Below are 22,327 nucleotides of genomic sequence, written 5' to 3'. Positions count from 1 at the left end.
GGGCCAGAGAGGGAAAGAGAGAGGATGGAGAGAGGGAGGGACCGGGCCAGAGAGGGAAAGAGAGAGGGAGGGACCGGGCCAGAGAGGGAAAGAGAGATGATGGAGAGAGGGAGGGACCGGGCCAGAGAGGGAAAGAGAGAGGATGGAGAGAGGGAGGGACCGGGCCAGAGAGGGAAAGAGAGAGGGAGGGACCGGGCCAGAGAGGGAAAGAGAGAGGATGGAGAGAGGGAGGGACCGGGCCAGAGAGGGGAAGAGAGAGGATGGAGAGAGGGAGGGACCGGGCCAGAGAGGGAAAGAGAGAGGATGGAGAGAGGGAGGGACCGGGCCAGAGAGGGAAAGAGAGAGGATGGAGAGAGGGAGGGACCGGGCCAGAGAGGGAAAGAGAGAGGATGGAGAGAGGGAGGGACCGGGCCAGAGAGGGGAAGAGAGAGGATGGAGAGAGGGAGGGACCGGGCCAGAGAGGGAAAGAGAGAGATGTATTTGTGGTTGATTAGTTGTGTCTATGTAACAGTGTCCAGTTTTAATAACCTCCTTGTGGGGACTGGGGGGGAGGTCACCAACAAGGGGAAGGACTGGGGGGTCACCAAGAAGGGGAAGGACTAGGGGGTCATCAACAAGGGGAAGGACTGGGGGGTCACCAACAAGGGGAAGGACTGGGGGTCACCAAGAAGGGGAAGGACTGGGGGGTCACCAACAAGGGGAAGGACTGGGGGTCACCAACAAGGGAAGGACTGGGGGGGTCACCAACAAGGGGAAGGACTGGGGGGGTCATCAACAAGGGGAAGGACTGGGGGTCACCAACAAGGGGAAGGACTAGGGGGTCACCAAGAAGGGGAAGGACTGGGGGGGTCACCAACAAGGGGAAGGACTGGGGGGGTCACCAACAAGGGGAAGGACTGGGGGGTCATCCACAAGGGGAAGGACTGGGGGGGGTCACCAACAAGGGAAGGACTAGGGGGTCACCAACAAGGGGAAGGACTGGGGGGTCACCAACAAGGGGAAAGACTGGGGGGGTCACCAACAAGGGGAAGGACTGGGGGGGTCATCCACAAGGGGAAAGACTGGGGGGGGGGGGTCATCCAACAAGGGGAAGGACTGGGGGGGGTCACCAACAAGGGTAGGACTGGGGGGGGGTCACCAACAAGGGGAAGGACTGGGGGGGGTCACCAACAAGACTGGGACATCATGATAAAGAGACAATAAGAGGTACTAACAGGTGGAATGGGGGGGTACATTGAAATAGAGACAATAAAGGGGTACTCTACATTGAAATAGAGACAATAAGAGGTACTCTACATTGAAATAGAGACAATGGGGGAAGGGGTACCAACATTGAAATAGAGACTATAAGGGGTCCTCTACATTGAAATAGAGACTATAAAGTGTACCAACAAGGAAATAGAGACTATAAGGGGGGGTCACATTGAAACAAGACAATAAGAGGTACATCATTGAAATAGAGACAATAAGGGTAATAACAGGTGGATGGGGTCCTCTACATTGAAATAGAGACAATTGAAAAGAGACAATAAGGGGTCCTCTACATTGAAATAGAGACTATAAGGGGTACTCTACATTGAAATAGAGACTATAAGGGGTAATAACAGGTGAATGGGGTACTCTACATCTAATGTACCTGCTGTATGGACTTGAGCAGGATGATGTTGTTGATCTTTCCGAAGGGTTCTACAGCCTTCATCACCTCATCATGAGCTGTGTGCTGAGGGATATTCATCAGTTTTAACAGAGCTGAGGTCCCTGGGCCTCGTTTCTTCTTAGTCTAGAGGACAGGAGGAGAGAGAGAGAGGTACTGTTAGTTTGGGGGTAAGAACAGAAGAAGGTCAGAGAAGCAGCCACTCCTCACTACTAACGATTAATGAGAAGAAACATTCACACAGACTTGCGATGTTGCCATAGATACATCAATTTCTCCCTGCTTGCCTTGCTTCTTCTTTTTTTTATTTTACCTTTATTTAACCAGTTAAGTCAGTTAAGAACAAATTCTTATTTTCAATGACGGCCTAGGAACAGTGGGTTAACTGCCTGTTCTGAGAGAGAGGAGGGGAGTCACCGATAAGGGGCAGAACGACAGATTTGTACCTTGTCAGCTCGGGGGTTTGAACTTGCAACCTTCCGGTTACTAGTCCAACGCTCTAACCACTAGGCTACCCTGCCGCCCCATTGCAAAACACAGCCTTTTGTTAATCCACCTGTCGTCTCAGATTTTGAAATGATGCTTTAGAGCGAAAGCAATCCAAGCGTTTGTGTAAATTTATCTATAGCCTAGCCTAGCATAGCATTATGTACACTTAGCATCAGGAAGCTTGGTCACGAAAATCAGAAAAGCAATCAAATTAACCGTTTACCTTTGATGATCTTTGGATGTTTTCACTCACAAGACTCCCAGTTACACAACAAATGTTCCTTTTGTTCCATAAAGATTATTTTTATATCCAAAATACCTCCGTTTGTTTGTCGCGTTATGTTCAGAAATGCACAGGAAAGAGTTGTCACGACAATGCAGACGGAAATTCCAAATAGTTCCCATAATGTCCACAGAAACATGTCAAACGTTTTTTATAATCAATCCTCAGGTTGTTGTAAAAAATATATATTCGATAATATATCAACCGTAAATGTCTTTCCCAGTAGGAGAGGGAAAAACAATACCTATCCAAAGTCTGTTGTAATCAACCGAGTGTGTAGGTTTTTCAATAACAGCGGGAGGAACAATGGCCGCTTTACTCTGTAGCGCAAAAACTCACTCTGAGAGCCCCCACCTATCCACTTACGCAATGATCTTTCACACTCATTTTTCAAAATAAAAGCCTGAAACTATGTCTAAAAACTGTTGACACCTTAGGGAAGCCATAGAAAAAGGAATATGGTTGATATCCCTTTAAATGGAGGATAGGCATGCATAGGAACAGAAGGGTTTCAAAATAAGAGTCACTTCCTGATTGGATTTTCCTCAGGGTTTCGCAGCAAATATCAGTTCTGTTATACCCACAGACAATATTTTGACAGTTTTGGAAACTTTAGAGTGTTTTCTATCCTAATCTGTCAATTATATGCATATTCTAGCATCTGGTCCTGAGAAATAGGCCGTTTACTTTGGGAACGTTATTTTTTCAAACATAAAAATAGTGCCCCCTAGCTTCGAGAGGTTTTAACAGTTTCATTTAAACATCTGGAAGACAAAATACACACCTTGGTAGAAGTGGAGCTGGATGACTTGGAGGGAGAGGACGATTTCCTGGTTGATGACCTTCCCGATCCGAGCTTGCTTCCCGACTTGGACATTCCCGTTTCAGTTTTCCGAGAGGCACCTCCCTTCGAGGAGGAAGAGGAGGAGGCGGCGGCTCCCTTCTTCTTGGCGAGCTCTGCCAGGAGCGCGGGGGCGAGGGACTGCATCATAACTTCTAGACTGGTGTTCTCCGTCAGGGAGAGGCCAGCTGGAAGGGGAGACATGGGTTAAGAGAGAGACCAGCTGGAAGGGGAGACATGGGTTATAGAGAGGCCAGCTGGAAGGGGAGACATGGGTTACAGAGGGGCCAGCTGGAAGGGGAGACATGGGTTATAGAGAGGCCAGCTGGAAGGGGAGACATGGGTTAAGAGAGAGACCAGCTGGAAGGGGAGACATGGGTTATAGAGAGGCCAGCTGGAAGGGGAGACATGGGTTACAGAGGGGCCAGCTGGAAGGGGAGACATGGGTTATAGAGAGGCCAGCTGGAAGGGGAGACATGGGTTAAGAGAGAGACCAGCTGGAAGGGGAGACATGGGTTATAGAGAGGCCAGCTGGAAGGGGAGACATGGGTTACAGAGGGGCCAGCTGGAAGGGGAGACATGGGTTAAGAGAGAGACCAGCTGGAAGGGGAGACATGGGTTAAGAGAGAGGCCAGCTGGAAGGGGAGACATGGGTTACAGAGGGGCCAGCTGGAAGGGGAGACATGGGTTATAGAGAGGCCAGCTGGAAGGGGAGACATGGGTTATAGAGAGGCCAGCTGGAAGGGGAGACATGGGTTATAGAGAGGCCAGCTGGAAGGGGAGACATGGGTTAAGAGAGGCCAGCTGGAAGGGGAGACATGGGTTATAGAGAGGCCAGCTGGAAGGGGAGACATGGGTTATAGAGAGGCCAGCTGGAAGGGGAGACATGGGTTATAGAGAGGCCAGCTGGAAGGGGAGACATGGGTTATAGAGAGGCCAGCTGGAAGGGGAGACATGGGTTATAGAGAGACCAGCTGGAAGGGGAGACATGGGTAACAGAGAGGCCAGCTGGAAGGGGAGACATGGGTTAGAGAGAGGCCAGCTGGAAGGGGAGACATGGGTTAGAGAGAGGCCAGCTGGAAGGGGAGACATGGGTTATAGAGAGGCCAGCTGGAAGGGGAGACATGGGTTATAGAGAGGCCAGCTGGAAGGGGAGACATGGGTTATAGAGAGAGGCCAGCTGGAAGGGGAGACATGGGTTAGAGAGAGGCCAGCTGGAAGTGGAGACATGGGTTAGAGAGAGGCCAGCTGGAAGGGGAGACATGGGTTATAGAGAGGCCAGCTGGAAGGGGAGACATGGGTTATAGAGAGGCCAGCTGGAAGGGGAGACATGGGTTAAGAGAGGCCAGCTGGAAGGGGAGACATGGGTTATAGAGAGGCCAGCTGGAAGGGGAGACATGGGTTATAGAGAGGCCAGCTGGAAGGGGAGACATGGGTTATAGAGAGGCCAGCTGGAAGGGGAGACATGGGTTATAGAGAGACCAGCTGGAAGGGGAGACATGGGTAACAGAGAGGTCAGTTGGAAGGGGATACATGGGTTAGAGAGAGGCCAGCTGGAAGGGGAGACATGGGTTAGAGAGAGGCCAGCTGGAAGGGGAGACATGGGTTAGAGAGAGAGGCCAGTTGGAAGCTGGGGAGACATGGGTAGAGAGGCCAGCTGGAAGAGACATGGGAGAGGCCAGCTGGAAGGGGAGACATGGGTTATAGAGAGGCCAGCTGGAAGGAGACATGGGTTATAGAGAGGCCAGCTGGAAGGGGAGACATGGGTTATAGAGAGGCCAGCTGGAAGGGGAGACATGGGTTATAGAGAGAGGCCAGCTGGAAGGGGAGACATGGGTTATAGACAGAGGCCAGCTGGAAGGGGAGACATGGGTTATAGAGAGGCCAGCTGGAAGGGGAGACATGGGTTATAGAGAGGCCAGCTGGAAGGGGAGACATGGGTTATAGAGAGAGGCCAGCTGGAAGGGGAGACATGGGTTATAGAGAGGCCAGCTGGAAGGGGAGACATGGGTAACAGAGAGGTCAGTTGGAAGGGGAGACATGGGTAACAGAGAGAGGCCAGCTGGAAGAGGAGACATGGGTTAGAGAGAGGCCAGCTGGAAGGGGAGGGGGAGACATGGGTTATAGAGAGAGGCCAGCTGGAAGGGGAGGGGGAGACATGGGTTAGAGAGAGAGGCCAGCTGGAAGGGGAGACATGGGTTAGAGAGAGGCCAGCTGGAAGGGGAGGGGGAGACATGGTTTAGAGAGAGGCCAGCTGGAAGGGGAGGGGGAGACATGGGTTAACAGAGAGAGGCCAGCTGGAAGGGGAGACATGGGTTAGAGAGAGAGACCAGCTGGAAGGGGAGGGGGAGACATGGGTTAGAGAGAGGCCAGCTGGAAGGGGAGACATGGGTTAGAGAGAGACCAGCTGGAAGGGGAGACATGGGTTAGAGAGAGGCCAGCTGGAAGGGGAGACATGGGTTAGAGAGAGGCCAGCTGGAAGGGGAGACATGGGTTAGAGAGAGGCCAGCTGGAAGGGGAGACATGGGTTAGAGAGAGGCCAGCTGGAAGGGGAGACATGGGTTAGAGAGAGGCCAGCTGGAAGGGGAGACATGGGTTAGAGAGACCAGCTGGAAGGGGAGACATGGGTTAGAGAGAGGCCAGCTGGAAGGGGAGACATGGGTTGGAAGAGAGAGACCAGCTGGAAGGGGAGACATGGGTTAGAGAGAGGCCAGCTGGAAGGGGAGACATGGGTTAGAGAGAGGCCAGCTGGAAGGGGAGACATGGGTTAGAGAGAGACCAGCTGGAAGGGGAGACATGGGTTAGAGAGAGGCCAGCTGGAAGGGGAGGGGGAGACATGGGTTAGAGAGAGGCCAGCTGGAAGGAGGGGGAGACATGGGTTAGAGAGAGGCCAGCTGGAAGGGGAAGGGGAGACATGGGTTAGAGAGAGACCAGCTGGAAGGGGAGACATGGGTTAGAGAGAGGCCAGCTGGAAGGGGGAGACATGGGTTAGAGAGAGGCCAGCTGGAAGGGGGAGACATGGGTTAGAGAGAGGCCAGCTGGAAGGGGAGGGGGAGACATGGGTTAGAGAGAGGCCAGCTGGAAGGGGAGGGGGAGACATGGGTTAGAGAGAGAGACCAGCTGGAAGGGGAGGGGGAGACATGGGTTAGAGAGAGAGACCAGCTGGAAGGGGAGACGGAGACATGGGTTAGAGAGAGAGACCAGCTGGAAGGGGAGACATGGGTTAGAGAGAGGCCAGCTGGAAGGGGAGGGGGAGACATGGGTTACAGAGAGGCCAGCTGGAAGGGGAGGGGGAGACATGGGTTAACAGAGAGAGGCCAGCTGGAAGGGGAGACATGGGTTAGAGAGAGAGACCAGCTGGAAGGGGAGGGGGAGACATGGGTAACAGAGAGAGACCAGCTGGAAGGGGAGACATGGGTTAGAGAGAGAGACCAGCTGGAAGGGGAGGGGGAGACATGGGTTAACAGAGAGAGGCCAGCTGGAAGGGGAGGGGGAGACATGGGTTAGAGAGAGGCCAGCTGGAAGGGGAGGGGGAGACATGGGTTATAGAGAGGCCAGCTGGAAGGGAAGGGGGAGACATGGGTAACAGAGAGAGGCCAGCTGGAAGGGGAGACATGGGTTAGAGAGAGGCCAGCTGGAAGGGGAGGGGGAGACATGGGTTAACAGAGAGAGGCCAGCTGGAAGGGGAGGGGGAGACATGGGTTAGAGAGAGAGACCAGCTGGAGGGGGAGACATGGGTTAGAGAGAGAGGCCAGCTGGAAGGGGAGACATGGGTTAGAGAGAGAGGCCAGCTGGAAGGGGAGACATGGGTTAGAGAGAGGCCAGCTGGAAGGGGATACATGGGTTAGAGAGAGAGGCCAGCTGGAAGGGGAGACATGGTGTCTGTTTAGACATGAGCCATTATTTTTTGCAGCCTTCATGTCGGCCTTCTGCACCTGAACTACAGAGCTGTTTGTCCAGTCCAGGAGAACATCCCGAAAATACTCGCAAAAAATATCTGTAGCGTCAGAATGGTTTGGCCTAATATTACCCTAACTTTATATTACCCTAACTAACCACCGTTAGGGTGACCCAGTCATAGACTGTTCTCTCTGCTACCGCACGGCAAGCGGTACCGGAGCACCACGTCTAGCTTCTAAACAGCTTCTATCACCAAGACACAAGACAAATGAACATCTAGTCAAAATGGCTACCCAGACTATTTACCCTGTTATTATCTCTGTATGAGAGAGGTAATTTTCATCGTACACTTCAACTATGACGGACAAGATGAGAAAAACAAATCCAGAAAATCACATTGTAGGATTATTAATGAATTTATTTGCAAATTATGGTGGAAAATAAGTATTTGGTCAATAACAAAAGTTTCTCAATACTTTGTTATATACCATTTGTTGGCAATGACAGTACTGTCAATACTGTATTACCTCGACTAACCGATGCCCCAGCACATTGACTCTGTACTGGTACCCCCTGTATATAGCCTCCACATTAACTCTGTACCGGTACCCCCTGTATATAGCCTCCACATTGACTCTGTACCGGTACCCCCTGTATATAGCCTCCACATTGACTCTGTACCGTAATACCCTGTATATAGCCTCCACATTGACTCTGTACCGTAATACCCTGTATATAGCCTCCACATTGACTCTGTACCGTAATACCCCCTGTATATAGCCTCCACATTGACTCTGTACCGTAATAACCTGTATATAGCCTCCACATTGACTCTGTACCGTAATACCCTGTATATAGCCTCCACATTGACTCTGTACCGTAATACCCTGTATATAGCCTCCACATTGACTCTGTACCGTAATACCCTGTATATAGCCTCCACATTGACTCTGTACCATACCCCCTGTATATAGCCTCCACATTGACTCTGTACCGTAATAACCTGTATATAGCCTCCACATTGACTCTGTACCGTAATACCCTGTATATAACCTCCACATTGACTCTGTACCGTAATACCCTGTATATAGCCTCCACATTGACTCTGTACCGTAATACCCTGTATATAGCCTCCACATTGACTCTGTACCGTAACACCCTGTATATAGCCTCCACATTGACTCTGTACCGTAATACCCTGTATATAACCTCCACATTGACTCTGTACCGTAATACCCTGTATATAGCCTCCACATGGACTCTGTACCGTAATACCCTGTATATAGCCTCCACATTGACTCTGTACCGTAATACCCTGTATATAGCCTCGCTGTTGTTATTTACTGCTGTTGTTATTTACTGCTCTGTAATTATTTGTTATTTTACTTGAAAAATGACTCCAGTGTGTGTGTGTGTCTCACCAGATGACTCCAGTGTGTGTGTGTGTGTGTATGTGTCTCACCAGATGACTCCAGTGTGTGTGTGTGTGTGTGTGTGTGTCTCACCAGATGACTCCAGTGTGTGTGTATGTGTCTCACCAGATGACTCCAGTGTGTGTGTGTGTGTGTGTGTGTGTCTCACCAGATGACTCCAGTGTGTGTGTGTGTGTCTCACCAGATGACTCCAGTGTGTGTGTGTGTGTCTCACCAGATGACTCCAGTGTGTGTGTGTGTGTGTATGTGTCTCACCAGATGACTCCAGTGTGTGTGTGTGTGTGTGTGTGTGTGCCTCACCAGATGACTCCAGTGTGTGTGTGTGTGTGTGTGTGTGTGCCTCACCAGATGACTCCAGTGTGTGTGTGTGTGCCTCACCAGATGACTCCAGTGTGTGTGTGTGTGTGTCTCACCAGATGACTCCAGTGTGTGTGTGTGTGTGTGTCTCACCAGATGACTCCAGTGTGTGTGTGTGTGTGTCTCACCAGATGACTCCAGTGTGTGTGTGTGTGTGTCTCACCAGATGACTCCAGTGTGTGTGTGTGTGTGTGTCTCACCAGATGACTCCAGTGTGTGTGTGTGTGTGTCTCACCAGATGACTCCAGTGTGTGTGTGTGTGTGTCTCACCAGATGACTCCAGTGTGTGTGTGTGTGTGTGTGTCTCACCAGATGACTCCAGTGTGTGTGTATGTGTGTGTCTCACCAGATGACTCCAGTGTGTGTATGTGTGTGTCTCACCAGATGACTCCAGTAGTTTCTTGGCCAGTCTCTCAGCACTGTTAGACTTCGGCAGGCTGCTCCTCCTCGTCGTCTCCCGACGTTCCCTCGCTCTCTCCCGCTCATAGCTCCTAGAGCGCGACCTGGATGAAGGAATATTCATACATATTAACTCATTTAACTTCTTTGGGACTGGGGGGCATTATTGAGTAGCTTGGATGAATAAGGTTCCCAGAGTAAACTACCTCAGCCATAAAAGCCAGAATATGCATATAATTAGTAGATTTGGGGGGAAAAACACTCTGAAGTTTCTAAAACTGTTTGAATGATGTCTGTGAGTATAACAGAACTCATATGGCAGGAGAAAACCTGAGAAAAAAATCCAACCAGGAAGTGGGACATCTGAGGTTTGTAGTTTTTCCAACTCATTGCCTATCGAAAATACAGTTTCTATCAGGTCATAATGCACTTCCATCCACTAGAACAGTCTTTCAAACCTTGTTTCAGGCTTCTACTGTGAAGTGGGCGAATGAAAGGGGGACTGAGTCAGAGGTCTGCCAGAGTGGCATGAGCTGGTCACGCACGTCCATCCACTAGAACAGTCTTTCAAACCTTGTTTCAGGCTTCTACTGTGAAGTGGGCGAATGAAAGGGGGACTGAGTCAGAGGTCTGCCAGAGTGGCATGAGCTGGTCACGCACGTTCATGTGAGAAGGACCTGCATTTCACTGCATTTCTAAAAGACAAAGGAATTCTCCGGTTGGAACATTATTGAAGATTTATGTTAAAAACATCCTAAAGATGCATTCTATACATCGTTTGACATGTTTCTACGGACTGTAAACAGGAACTTTTGACTTTTCGTCTGCTCCTAGTGATCGAGCTTCATGAATTTGGATTACCGGGCTAAACTCTAAGGTATTTGTTTCTACGAACTGTAACTTTGTCTGAACTTTCGCCTGGACTTGCCCGCGCATCGTGAGTTTGGATTGTGTACTAAACGCAAACAAAAAGGAGGCATTTGGACATAAATGATGGACATTATCGAACAAAAACAAACATTTATTGTGGAACTGGGATTCCTGGGAGTGCATTCTGATGAAGATCATCAAAGGTAAGTGAATATTTATAATGTTATTTCTGACTTCTGTTGACTACACAACACGGCGGGTATCTGTATGGCTTGTTTTTGTGTCTGAGCGCTGTACTCAGATTATAGCATGGTGTGCTTTTTCCGTAGTTTAAAGACAAATCTGACATAGCGGTTGCATTAGGAAGAAGTGTATCTATAATTCCATGCATAAGAGTTGTATCTTTTATCAATGTTTATTATGAGTTATTCTGTGAATTGATGTGGCTCTCTGCAAAATCACTGGATGTTTTGGAACTACTAAACATAACGCGCCAATGTAAACTGACATTTTTGGATATAAATATGAACTTTATCGAACAAAATATACATGTGTTGTGTAACATGAAATCCTATGAGTGTCATCTGATGAAGATCAAAGGTTAGTGATTCATTTTATCTCTATTTCAGCTTTTTGTGACTCCTCTCTTTGGCTGGAAAAATGGTTGTGTTTTTCTGTGTCTAGGTGGTGACCTAACATAATTTTTTGGTTTGCTTTCGCAGTAAAGCCTTTTTGAAATCGGACAGTGTGGCTGGATTTACAACAAGAGTATCTTTAAAATGGTGAAAAATACTTGTATATTTGAGGAATTTTAATTGAGGAATTTTAATTAAGGTATTTCTGTTGTTTTGAATTTGGAGCCATGCAATTTCACAGGATGTTGGCTAAGTGGGACGCTACCGTCCCAGAGAAGTTAAGAGAGGAATATTCATACATATTGACTCATTCAAAAATAGGAATATTCATACATGTTAACTAATTTAAAAAGTCTGTAATCTTACCATGTTCCGGGATGAAGAGGCTGTCTGAGGTCGACGTTCCTGATCCCATTTAAAAGGTGGGAAGACGATCCCGAGGCCGGAGGGTCACGTTCTCTCTCCCTGCCCCGAAGTGAACCCGGAGACCGGGAACGCCGGGTGGTGGTGTTGTGTCGACGTTCGCGGGATCGTTCCCTGGATCGTTCCCTGGATCGAGGTCGGCGAGTAGAGGAGGAAGGGGTGTGGTAGGAGAAGGCGCGAAGAGGAGAAGGAGAGCGAGACCAGGATGAAGAACGGGAGGCGGAGCGTGTTGTCCGACGGCGCTTGGAGGACAACTGGATGCTTTCATTTCTACTAGGAGCAGGGGAGAAAGAGGGGGAGGAAGAGAGAGGGAGGGAAGGGAGAAAGAGGGAGAGGAAAGGAGAGAGAGGGGGAGGAAAGGAGGAGAGGAAAGGAGAGAGAGGGGGAGGAAAGGAGAGAGAGGAAAGGAGAGAGAGGGGGAGGAAAGGAGAGAGAGGAAAGGGGAGAGGAGGGTGAGAGAAGGAAGAGGTGGTCAGGCTGATGAAGTTATTCTGGTTGGTAACGTAAAGGATGAAAAGAGGAGTGTTTATATACTTCCAGACTTATATACTTTAAGACTCAACTTGCTAAAGCATTCAGTCAGCAGTGACCTAAATCGAAGGGACATTTAATGACCTTCTATTATAGAGCACAGTACAGGTTGGAGACTCACCGTGATACAGCGACAGTTTCCACGTTCCAGTCGGGATACCTGGAAGGAGGAAATGGATCAGGTGACTGGCACAAGCTACAACGTGAGGTCATCAGTGGACATAGATTTCAATTCCTATTTCCGCGATTTTCCTCTCATCCAAATCTCCGCTCATTATTCTCAACTGTATTGGAAAAGATATCAACGCCCTCCCCACTCAAGACTTTTTCCTCCAGTGGTATTATTTTACATTTTTAATTTTACCCCTTTTTCGTGGTGTCCAATTGTTTAGTAGCTACTATCTTGTCTCATCGCTACAACTCCCATACGGGCTCAGGAGAGACGAAGGTTGAAAGTCATGCGTCCTCCGATACACAACCCAACCAAGCAGCACTGCTTCTTAACACAGCGCCATCCAACCCGGAAGCCAGCCGCACCAATGTGTCGGAGGAAACACTGTGCACCTGGCAACCTTGGTTAGCACTGCGCCCGGCCCGGCCCACCACAGGAGTCGCTGGTGCGCGATGAGACAAGGATTTCCCTACCGGCCAAACCCTCCCTAACCCAGACGACGCTAGGCCAATTGTGCGTCGCCCCACGGACCTCCCGGTCGCGGCCGGTCACGACAGAGCCTGGGCGCGAACCCAGAGTCTCTGGTGGCACAGCTGGCGCTGCAGTACAGCACCCTTAACCACTGCGCCACCCGGGAGGCCCTCCAGTGGGTTTTTTGAGGAGGAGATGACGGGGGAGGATACAAGGGATTGGGGGGGGGGGGGTCTGAGAAAAGAGAGAAAGGGAGAAGTGAAATATAAAAGAGAGAGAAGAAGACTCACGATTTCCTGAGTAGATGGCAATTCTCAACGTGGAGACCTGTGTTTTGATGCTCAATCCAGTTCTGTTGATCAAACCAGCAAACAGAGACAATCAGTCTGGGTCTTCATCATCATCCTCCTCCTCCTCACCTCTCAACATCACCAATAACCCCCAAACTCCTCTAAATCAAGCACTTTCAATACAATTTTTCAACAGAGTCCAATTTCTTTCTGCTTTCATAGCAGGAGTTGATTTATACAATGTTGGGGGAAAAATAACATCGTAAAAATAGGCTCTCTGTTCTACCAAGAAAAAGATTAACGACAAAAGCCTGATGCTGGAGGGAAAAAAAAATGGCAGCATCTGGAATCTTCCGGGGTTCTTCTCTGGAACGGATCCTCTCAGCAGTCTCTCAGCAGCCATCTTCTTCCCAAAAAAACACTGTACTTCCCAAAGTGACTAAATCAATTGTACATTTAAAGAAAATTAGAAGGCAGTAAGTAGTGTGTTGTGTCACTGGTTTAAACACAAGGGTATAAAACAATGATATCAGGGTTTGAGTAAAAAAAACATTAAGATTAAATAGTCCATTAATTCACAACGGTCGATGTCTAGAGATGGAGCCTAAACTTCCTGGTTTCTGGACAGCACTGTGACATCAGCTGATTAATGAAGGGCTTTATCAATACATTTGATTGATTGATGGTTGTTCTCTGGCAGCTTCTCATCTTGTCGTTGGTTGTATCGTCTTCGAGCACTCGTCCTCCTCAAGACAAATCCGGTCATCGAAAGTCACAAATAAAACTGCATTTTATAACGGAATGTCTTATTTTTTTTTACAAACAAATGACAATATTTCAAGGTTTAAAAAATTTTAAAAAAGTAAATTCCAAAAAAATCTCATGACACAATTTTCAATAACGACAATAAACAATGTTGAATCCAGGATTCGATGTCTTCATATTCAGAGGAGAAAATAATTTTTTTATACTAAAAAAAATACGCTTTTCTCTTTTATTTAATGATTTTCATCCCTTTTAGAAGGTCTCAACTCACCGTGAAATACATGACACAATCGCACAGCTAGACTGAAGTGTTTGAATAAACAAAAATGGATTCAACAAGAAGCAAAAGTCTTGAGTTACAACATGAGGTTCAACAATATATATATTTCTTTTAAAAAGGCACACAATCAGTCTGGAGAGGTTCAGAACTGGGTTCAAATACTATTTGAGATTTCAAATACTTTATATGTACTTGATTGAACCCCAGAAACTGAAACAGCTGGAGGCGTTTCTGGAGGGCTAAAACGCCTGGTCTATTATCCGGGACTGAAACAGACATGGGATACCAGGTAGAAGCATAAACATAAAAATAGTATTTTGGCCTTCCAAGGAAAGAAAACTCAACCAGTGCTCAAAGTATAACAAAGTATAACAATCTCAAACAGTATTTAGAATCCAGGTCAAGACAGAAATGGCAAAAAAACTCACCTTTAGATGGGCACATTCTATGTTACAGAGAGAACAGGTATGAGGAAAGAATCTTGGAGAAGCTGCGGAGTAATCGCTCATCATGGTCGGGGTCGGTAACCTCTTCGTCATCATCATCATCTGGGGAGGTAGGTTCATCTGCTGGTGCATGGAAGGCATCGGACCAATCCGGGGCGGAGGAAAAGTCACCGGGACATGACCAGGAGGTGGGATTGACGGGTTCATGATGGGGAATATGGAAGGCCAAATGGGGGGTGTCGTGGGAGGAGGAACCCCGACCGGGACACCTCCAACCCTGAGTCCTGGAATTCCGACCCCAGCTCCACCTCCACCACCAAGAACCACCAGGCCGGACCGGGGCTGAGCGTGGCCACGAGCGTTGCCTTGATTCTGGGACGCCAGGAGTCGGTTTAGTCCTTGGTCTCCGCTGCGGACAGGGATGTTCATGGGCTTGGATGTCGCTTTAGAGGATGAGCCGTGGGTTTTGAGGGTCTGCTGGGGTTGGCTGGAAGGCGGAGGAAGGCCGATGCGAGAGCCTGCGTCTGTCATGGGGATGGGGCTCTGGACCGCAGGGCTGTGGATGTGCTGCTGTTGGGTACGCTGCTTGGAAAGGTCGGAGGTCATGGAATGGCCGGCGTACCCGCTCAGCGAGTCTCTGACCATGTCATATTTTGGCTTCTCTTTCGGGAGCGGATTGCGCGAGCTGTAATTATCGGGTTGGCTATTATCACCATCATCATAACTGTCGTATTTAGTAGCACGAGAATGTTCGTAATCGATCACTTTGCTCTGTCCTCCACCACCGTGGTCGGACCCTGGGCCAGGTCCACCGCCTACCTTGGGCCGAGGGTCCACATCGATAGTTCCATTGGCCTTACGGATGCGGATGTCTCTGAGGATGAAGGGCAGGTTGTCTGGGGTCAGTTGATCGTCTGGGTAGTGGCTGAGGAGCTCCAGGTCTTCGTTGGACAACCCAAAACTCGCCAGGATGCTGCTGGCGGACTCAGACGTGTACCGGGCTGGACGAGAGGCTGCGGACGAGGCGCTCATGGGAGCCTCGGAACCTCTTGAGGTGGACCCCAGCACTCCCGCACCTCCAAACCCAGAGGTTTGGCTTTGGTACTGAGGATGGGTGGAGGAGAAGAGTTTGGAGGAAGCAGACTGGGTCAGGAAGCCAGACCAGGGGTCCATGGAACTTTTCTGGTCACTGGAGGTCCGGCCAGGGGTGTAACCGCCCAGCCCTCCCCCAGACGAGAGCTCGTCCATGGGGTCACGACTTAGGCGAAGGTCTTGGGTGTCCAGTGAGACCTGCTGGTTCTTGTTCTGCTGCATCAACTGGCTGAGCAGCCTCACCTCCTCTCTGGCCCCGCGGATGTGGTGGTCTATGGAGGTCTCCATCTCCGGGGTCATCCCGGTCGATCTCTGCCCCGGGTCATACCCCATCTGCTGGGCCACCATCGAGGACATCATGCCTCCCTGGCCGGAGGAACCACCACCACCACCACCACCACCACCAGACCCCAGACCAAGGCGGGAGGCCCCCAGAGGGTCCCTTCCGGCCTGGGATTGTGTGAGTCCGTACTGCCCCATCTGGGCGGCAGATCTCTGGGCCTGTGAAGAGTACTGATCCCCTAAGGGGTTATATAGAGGACGGGACATGTTATTGACGGTAGCTGCTGCTGTGAGGAGGTTGATGGGGGCGAGAGGAGGTGAGTGTAGGGTGGTTGGTGGCAGAAGTGGAGGTTGCAGCGGTAGGCGTGGCCTAAGAGGAGCTGCAGGGGCGGGATCCCAACTCCCAGCCCTCCAATCGGATTCAGCGGGCTGGAAAGGGGAGCAGCGCAACGATCCAATAGCAACGCAAAGCTGAAAGAGTTGGAGAGGAGAAACACACAGGAGGGTTACTGGTTGGTCTTCTCTCTGGCTCGCCCTGGGACAGGTCTATGGACAGTAGAAATCAAACTGGAAAGCAGACTGGATTTCTGCAATTGATCGGTTTGGTCAGTTTCAAGTCTATTCCACACTGAAACACTTTTCACATCAGTTGTGTGTCAAACTGTTCTAGAACAGCTTCTAGAACATCATCAGGGTTCTGTTGGTTAGGTCAGAGCAGAAGAAGACAGTTCCTGCATCTTCACTGGAGGAAAGAAAAACAGCAAGCAAACAGGGAACAGACAGGAGGGGGAGAAGTAGTCATCGTGAAAAACATACAACATTATTTTACAAACTCCATGCACTGCTTTAGTGAAATTTGCAAGATTGCAAGCAGCTTTTTTTTTTAAACAAAAGGTTTACAGTCATACTTTCAAGATAATAGACTGCCAAGGGAAATAGGTTATTCAGTAATGAAACGGGGCTTACTAGTTTCGTAAAAGATCAGATTTAGTACGGTTAAGTGGAAGCTATTGATTATCGAATGAAGACGGAATCAAAATGTGAAAGGTTACGTGGATGCATAAATCAATAAATGGTGTCAGGTTTCGTTGTAACGGAACTTCCCAAGACAACGATCTGAAAGTCTAAGTATAACCAAACAGAACACTGCACCTTGAGAGTCAACTAAACCAATTCATGTCTCTAACCCACACTAATACACTTTCCGATAATATTGACGAGATAATATTCTTAACAGCGCGTTTATTTTCAAAGTGGTTAACGTCATGGTGCAAAGCGTTGAGACATGAAAGCTGAACTTCAAAACCTGCTTCATAAAAACCAGTTTTGAGAGAAGGGAACCCATCACCACCCCCCGCAGAGAAAGATAGTGGGTAAAATAGGTGCAAGGAGAACCCGCACCCGAGCCTGGATTTTAAGCAGTTTACTACTGTGACAGGCTTCGTATATATGAATCATGTTCATGTATCTTTGCATCAGGATATTCTACACTGATAGGAAGGCTGTAGATGTTGTCACGTGTGATTAAACACACAGAGATCAACTGATAACAGAGCTGACCACGTGCCCCAAACTACTGCATTTGACAAAACCAAAAACAAGTCCAATACTGGCATTACAATGTAAAAAAAAAAGGTCAACCTAAGATGTTTTTAGCAGTTACACAATAATGTCAATAGATTATTCTATAACGTTGCAGGGATCACGAGTGGAACAAGGCCTTATAAGACCTGATGGAAAACCTAAATATTTCAGCAGCAAACATTTTATCATCATCATCATCATCATCATCATCATCATTAAGCAATGAAACCAACAACTTCTATAACAGCAACATATTAAAATGGTGGGAAACACATTCCGTCAAACTTCCAACGAAACGCAGATAGATCTCTTAAATAGATCTCTTAAACGCAGTCTCTTAATCTCTTAAATAGATCTCTTAAACGCAGTCTCTTAATCTCTTAAATAGATCTCTTAAACGCAGTCTCTTAAATAGCCACCCTTTAATAGCTGGGAAAGAGCAAACATTTCAAACACCTGGTCTAAATGGATTGTCTGCGAGGTTACCACGGGGACGGGGACTAACGCCATGTTACCACGGGACGGGACTAACGCCATGTTACCAATAGCCATGTTACCACTGGGAAATGTTACCACGGGACTAACGCCATGTTACCACGGGGACTAACGCCATGTTACCACAAACACCTGGTCTAAATGGATTGTCTAACGCGGGGACTGGTTACCACGGGGACGGGAACTAACGCCATGTTACAACGGGGACGGGGAATAACGCCATGTTACCACGGGGACGGGGAATAAAGCCATGTTACCACGGGGACTAACGCCATGTTACCACGGGGACGGTGACTAACGCCATGTTACCACGGGGACGGGGACTAACGCCATGTTACCACGGGGACGGGGACTAACGCCATGTTACCACGGGGACTAACGCCATGTTACCACGGGGACGGTGACTAACGCCATGTTACCACGGGGACGGGGACTAACGCCATGTTACCACGGGGAATAAAGCCATGTTACCACAGGGAATAAAGCCATGTTACCACGGGGACGGGGACTAACGCCATGTTACCACGGGGACGGTGACTAACGCCATGTTACCATGGGGACGGGGACAAACACTAAATATAAAAAGGCAAAAAAACAAACAAACGTGGAGCTAAAAGATGTGTCATTTGATAAATGTTCTTAGGGGGAAAAAACAGTGTTTGGACTGGCTGACAGATTTTTTTTTATTTGACCTTTATTTAACTAGGCAAGTCAGTTAAGAACAAATTCTTATTTCCAATTACGGCCTAGGAACAGTGGGTTAACTGCCTGTTCAGGGGCAGAACGACAGATTTGTACCTTGTCAGCTTGGGGATTTGAACTTGCAACCTTTCAGTTACTAGTCCAACACTCTAACCACTAGGCTACCCTGCCGCCCCGGTTGCAGTATCCGGGTAAATACTTAGCCAGCATGCACCGCCTGGCCCGGGAAACCTCACGTTGAATTTCATTTCAATCCTCTACGTCGGGAACAAATTAGCATTTGGATCAGGAAAGTTTCCTCATGCGACTTCTACACGGCAGAATGTTGAAACTTGCTGAACCGGTTGTCCACGCGGTTGATCAACGTTTATTTGTTGTTGCAGGTAGGAATGTCAAGTTTTCAAGACGATGATACAGGAAATCCATAATTGTATCAACCTTTTCAAAGTGCTGGTTAGTCATATTTCAATCACCCGAAGCACCGCGGCAGAACCACGTGCACCAGCTCGGCTAGTAAAAAGGACCAATGGCACAGACACACTCAGCTAGTACGCTTGCTTCTCGTGCACGCCTTTACGTGGAACTGCCACGGTGCTTCGGGTGATATGAAATATAAACCCACTAAACAGCACTTTGAAAAGGTTGATGCAAATATGGATATCCTGTGGCATTCGGCACAGACAACCGGTAAAGTACATTTCTTTCTGATTCATGGCTTGTAGAGGTCGTGTGAGGTAACTTTCCTGATATAAAACGCTCATTTATGCCCGATGTTGAATTCAATGCAATTCAACGTTGGGGGGGGGTTCACCAGGCTAGCCTGAGCAGTGTCCTCATTTGACCTAAACAGCATCTGCTCGTTCATTGGTCATGTGCACACCACAAGGTGCAAGGAGCTAACCCCCGAACCAGATGGCTGATTAGCTCGTGTTACAACTCACAACTTAGAGAGGAGATCAATACAAATTCACAAATAATTAGAAAACTCTGACATATGCAAACTATTAGCTAGCTAACAGAAATGTAGTGGCTAGTCCCACACTTTACAGGCTGTAAACTATTAGCTAGCTAACAGAAATGTAGTGGCTAGTCCCACACTTTACAGGCTGTAAACTATTAGCTAGCTAACAGAAATGTAGTGGCTAGTCCCACACTTTACAGGCTGTAAACTATTAGCTAGCTAACAGAAATGTAGTGGCTAGTCCCACACTTTACAGGCTGTAAACTATTAGCTAGCTAACAGAAATGTAGTGGCTAGTCCCACACTTTACAGGCTGTAAACTTTACATTAGCTAGCTAACAGAAATGTAGTGGCTAGTCCCACACTTTACAGGCTGTAAACTATTAGCTAGCTGTAAACTATTAACAGAAATGTAGTGGCTAGTCCCACACTTTACAGGCTGTAAACTATTAGCTAGCTAACAGAAATGTAGTGGCTAGTCCCACACTTTAAACTATTAGCTAGCTAACAGAAATGTAGTAACACTTTACAGGCTGTAAACTATTAGCTAGCTAACAGAAATGTAGTGGCTAGTCCCAAACAATCATGTGCTAACAGAAACAGCCAGTCCCCCATCCAGAAGGAAGTTTTGTAAAATAGCTAGCATGTTACAAAAATCATAGCTAGCATTGCTAGCCAAAAAATCAGCACACAAAAACCAGAAGATTGTTAAAAAATCATACAGATTTCACAGAAAACCAGAAGATTGGTTTTTGGTTAGGCTGTTATAAGGGTGATCACTGGGATCCTGAGAGGTGCAGCTGTCTAAGGCACTGCGTCTCAGTGCTAGAGGAGTCACTACAGACCCTGGTTCGAATCCTGGGAATCACAACCTTGTTGTGATTGGGAGTCCCATAAAGTTAGATCAAAGCTGAATAAATGTCTTGGAAGATCACATAATGCTAAAATGAGTAAAAAAAAAAAAAAAGAGTAACATTTCAACATTAGAGATCCAAATTGAATAGCATAGCCTGATATCCCACTGCCTGACGTTTCCAATGGAAACACATTAGTCATTGTGGGCAGAACAAGCTAGAGATCCTATTGGCTCATTCCAGCTCATTCCCCGTTAGGGAACGCCTACTCTGATGTGCAATAACTCAAATCACCTTAATTAAACACTCAAACATTTAAAACCTTTGACAAAAGTTTTTTTTTTTTTTTTTTTTAAACGTCTACAAAACATAGTCTGTTCGTAACAGAAAACTGTGTTGAGATGAAATGTTTAATCGATGCCAAAATGTGCAGAATATCGGCCCAAATCCACCTGGTTCCTTCTTCTCCCACTGCGGGGTCACTGGGCTTCCTCTCACTACCATATTTGGTAAGAGTGAAAAAACGCCAAGCGGATGCTTCACATTTATACAACTACACATTACATCCGGTGAAATATCTGTCTCATTCTATCTGTGGAGAAACATCTCGCTTCACCTCTTTCTCTTGAGTTACACCATGAGCAGGGGCTGTGTTTTGGAGGGGGGAGGGGTGCTGCACACAAAATATATATATCTGTATCTAGGCTACACTGTCCTACGGAATGTCCCGCATTTGGACATTTTAAATGTGGCCACCCTAAGACGTGATTGATCGCAGCTGCCTTTCACGTCTTCGACTTTCCGAAAAACATCAGCCCTCCATTTTGTATTTCCTGTATCGTGTTGTTGCATTAAGCGCCGCATGCGACAAGAGGACACAAACCCGAGTTTCTACTTCCAGCCAGCGGTATTGTCCGTTTTAAATCACACATATGAACAACAACTCATCTCTTCTGTCTTGCGAAATAGGGTTTTTGTTACATACCTTCTGTTATTTTCGGTTATTTTCTATGGAGAAATCTCGTACTTGTCTTTCTCTCCAAGCGAATCCACGGACGCTTGACTGGCAATTTGCGCATGCGCATTCGACTATCTCACCCGAAAAACGTCATAGACCTAACCCAATGAAAACAGAGTAGTTGATTGGAAAATGTGTGTAATAAATTGGGTCTTCAATTTTTACTGAAATGTAATTATATTCCTGAAAGATGACCTGCTAAATTAGCTAGGTTTCACCAACAAGCTTTAATGGGGCGGCAGGGTAGCCTAGTGGTCAGTTCAAACCCCACGAGCTCACAAGGTACAAATCTGTCGTTCTGCCCCTGAACAGGCAGTTAACCCACTGTTCCTAGGCCGTCATTGAAAATAAGAAATTGTTCTTAACTGACTTGCCTAGTAAAATAAAAAATAAAAAATGAGAGGAATATTGACTTTGTTCTTGATGTTTTTGACAACAAGGGTAATATTCTACACTAATGAGGTCAACAAGGGGTCTAACTACACTAATGAAAAGTCATCTTCATTTTGGGAACGATCACAAAGTTGATCCAGAACTCAGAGCCGTTCCCAGGGGTCTAACTACACTAATGAACTCAGAGCCGTTCCCAGGGGTCTAACTACACTAATGAACTCAGAGCCGTTCCCAGGGGTCTAACTACACTAATGAACTCAGAGCCGTTCCCAGGGGTCTAACTACACTAATGAACTCAGAGCCGTTCCCAGGGGTCTAACTACACTAATGAACTCAGAGCCGTTCCCAGGGGTCTAACTACACTAATGAACTCAGAGCCGTTCCCAGGGGTCTAACTACACAAATGAACTCAGAGCCGTTCCCAGGGGTCTAACTACACTAATGAACTCAGATTGGAGATCTTGATGTAATAAATATATAAGACAAATTCTTCCTTCACAACTTCACACGAGAGGAAAGTTTTTCTGGAACATGCTTATTCCTGGTATTGTCTGGTAAAGACCTTACAAATACTGTATACCAAACAACGTTAATTAAGGAAATGCACTTTAACATTTTGCATAAGATTAATCCATGTAATTCTATGATGTCCACATGTGTGGCTATTGATGATATCTGCGTTTTCTGTGAAGAAGAATGTGAGAATC

The 22,327-nt window shown here is 47.7% G+C and overlaps 1 protein-coding gene across 1 annotated transcript in view; it reads right to left on the bottom strand.

Annotated features, from left to right (window-relative positions):
• Positions 1-21,287, bottom strand: part of LOC115126430 (zinc finger protein 638-like) — a 45,804-nt gene extending 24,517 nt beyond the window's left edge. The window contains 8 exon segments of the mRNA XM_065026003.1: positions 1,637-1,780; positions 3,211-3,455; positions 9,339-9,460; positions 11,228-11,557; positions 11,937-11,975; positions 12,749-12,810; positions 14,222-16,084; positions 21,195-21,287. Of these exon segments, the coding sequence (XP_064882075.1) occupies positions 1,637-1,780; positions 3,211-3,455; positions 9,339-9,460; positions 11,228-11,557; positions 11,937-11,975; positions 12,749-12,810; positions 14,222-15,880 (2,601 nt within the window). The 5' untranslated portion in view covers positions 15,881-16,084; positions 21,195-21,287.
• Between the last annotated feature and the right edge of the window lie 1,040 nt (positions 21,288-22,327).

Source organism: Oncorhynchus nerka, linkage group LG12, assembly GCF_034236695.1.
Source record: "Oncorhynchus nerka isolate Pitt River linkage group LG12, Oner_Uvic_2.0, whole genome shotgun sequence".
Taxonomy (NCBI): Eukaryota; Metazoa; Chordata; class Actinopteri; order Salmoniformes; family Salmonidae; genus Oncorhynchus; species Oncorhynchus nerka.
The sequence above is the reverse complement of the archived record's forward strand: the minus strand, read 5'-3'. Positions and strand labels throughout refer to the sequence as shown.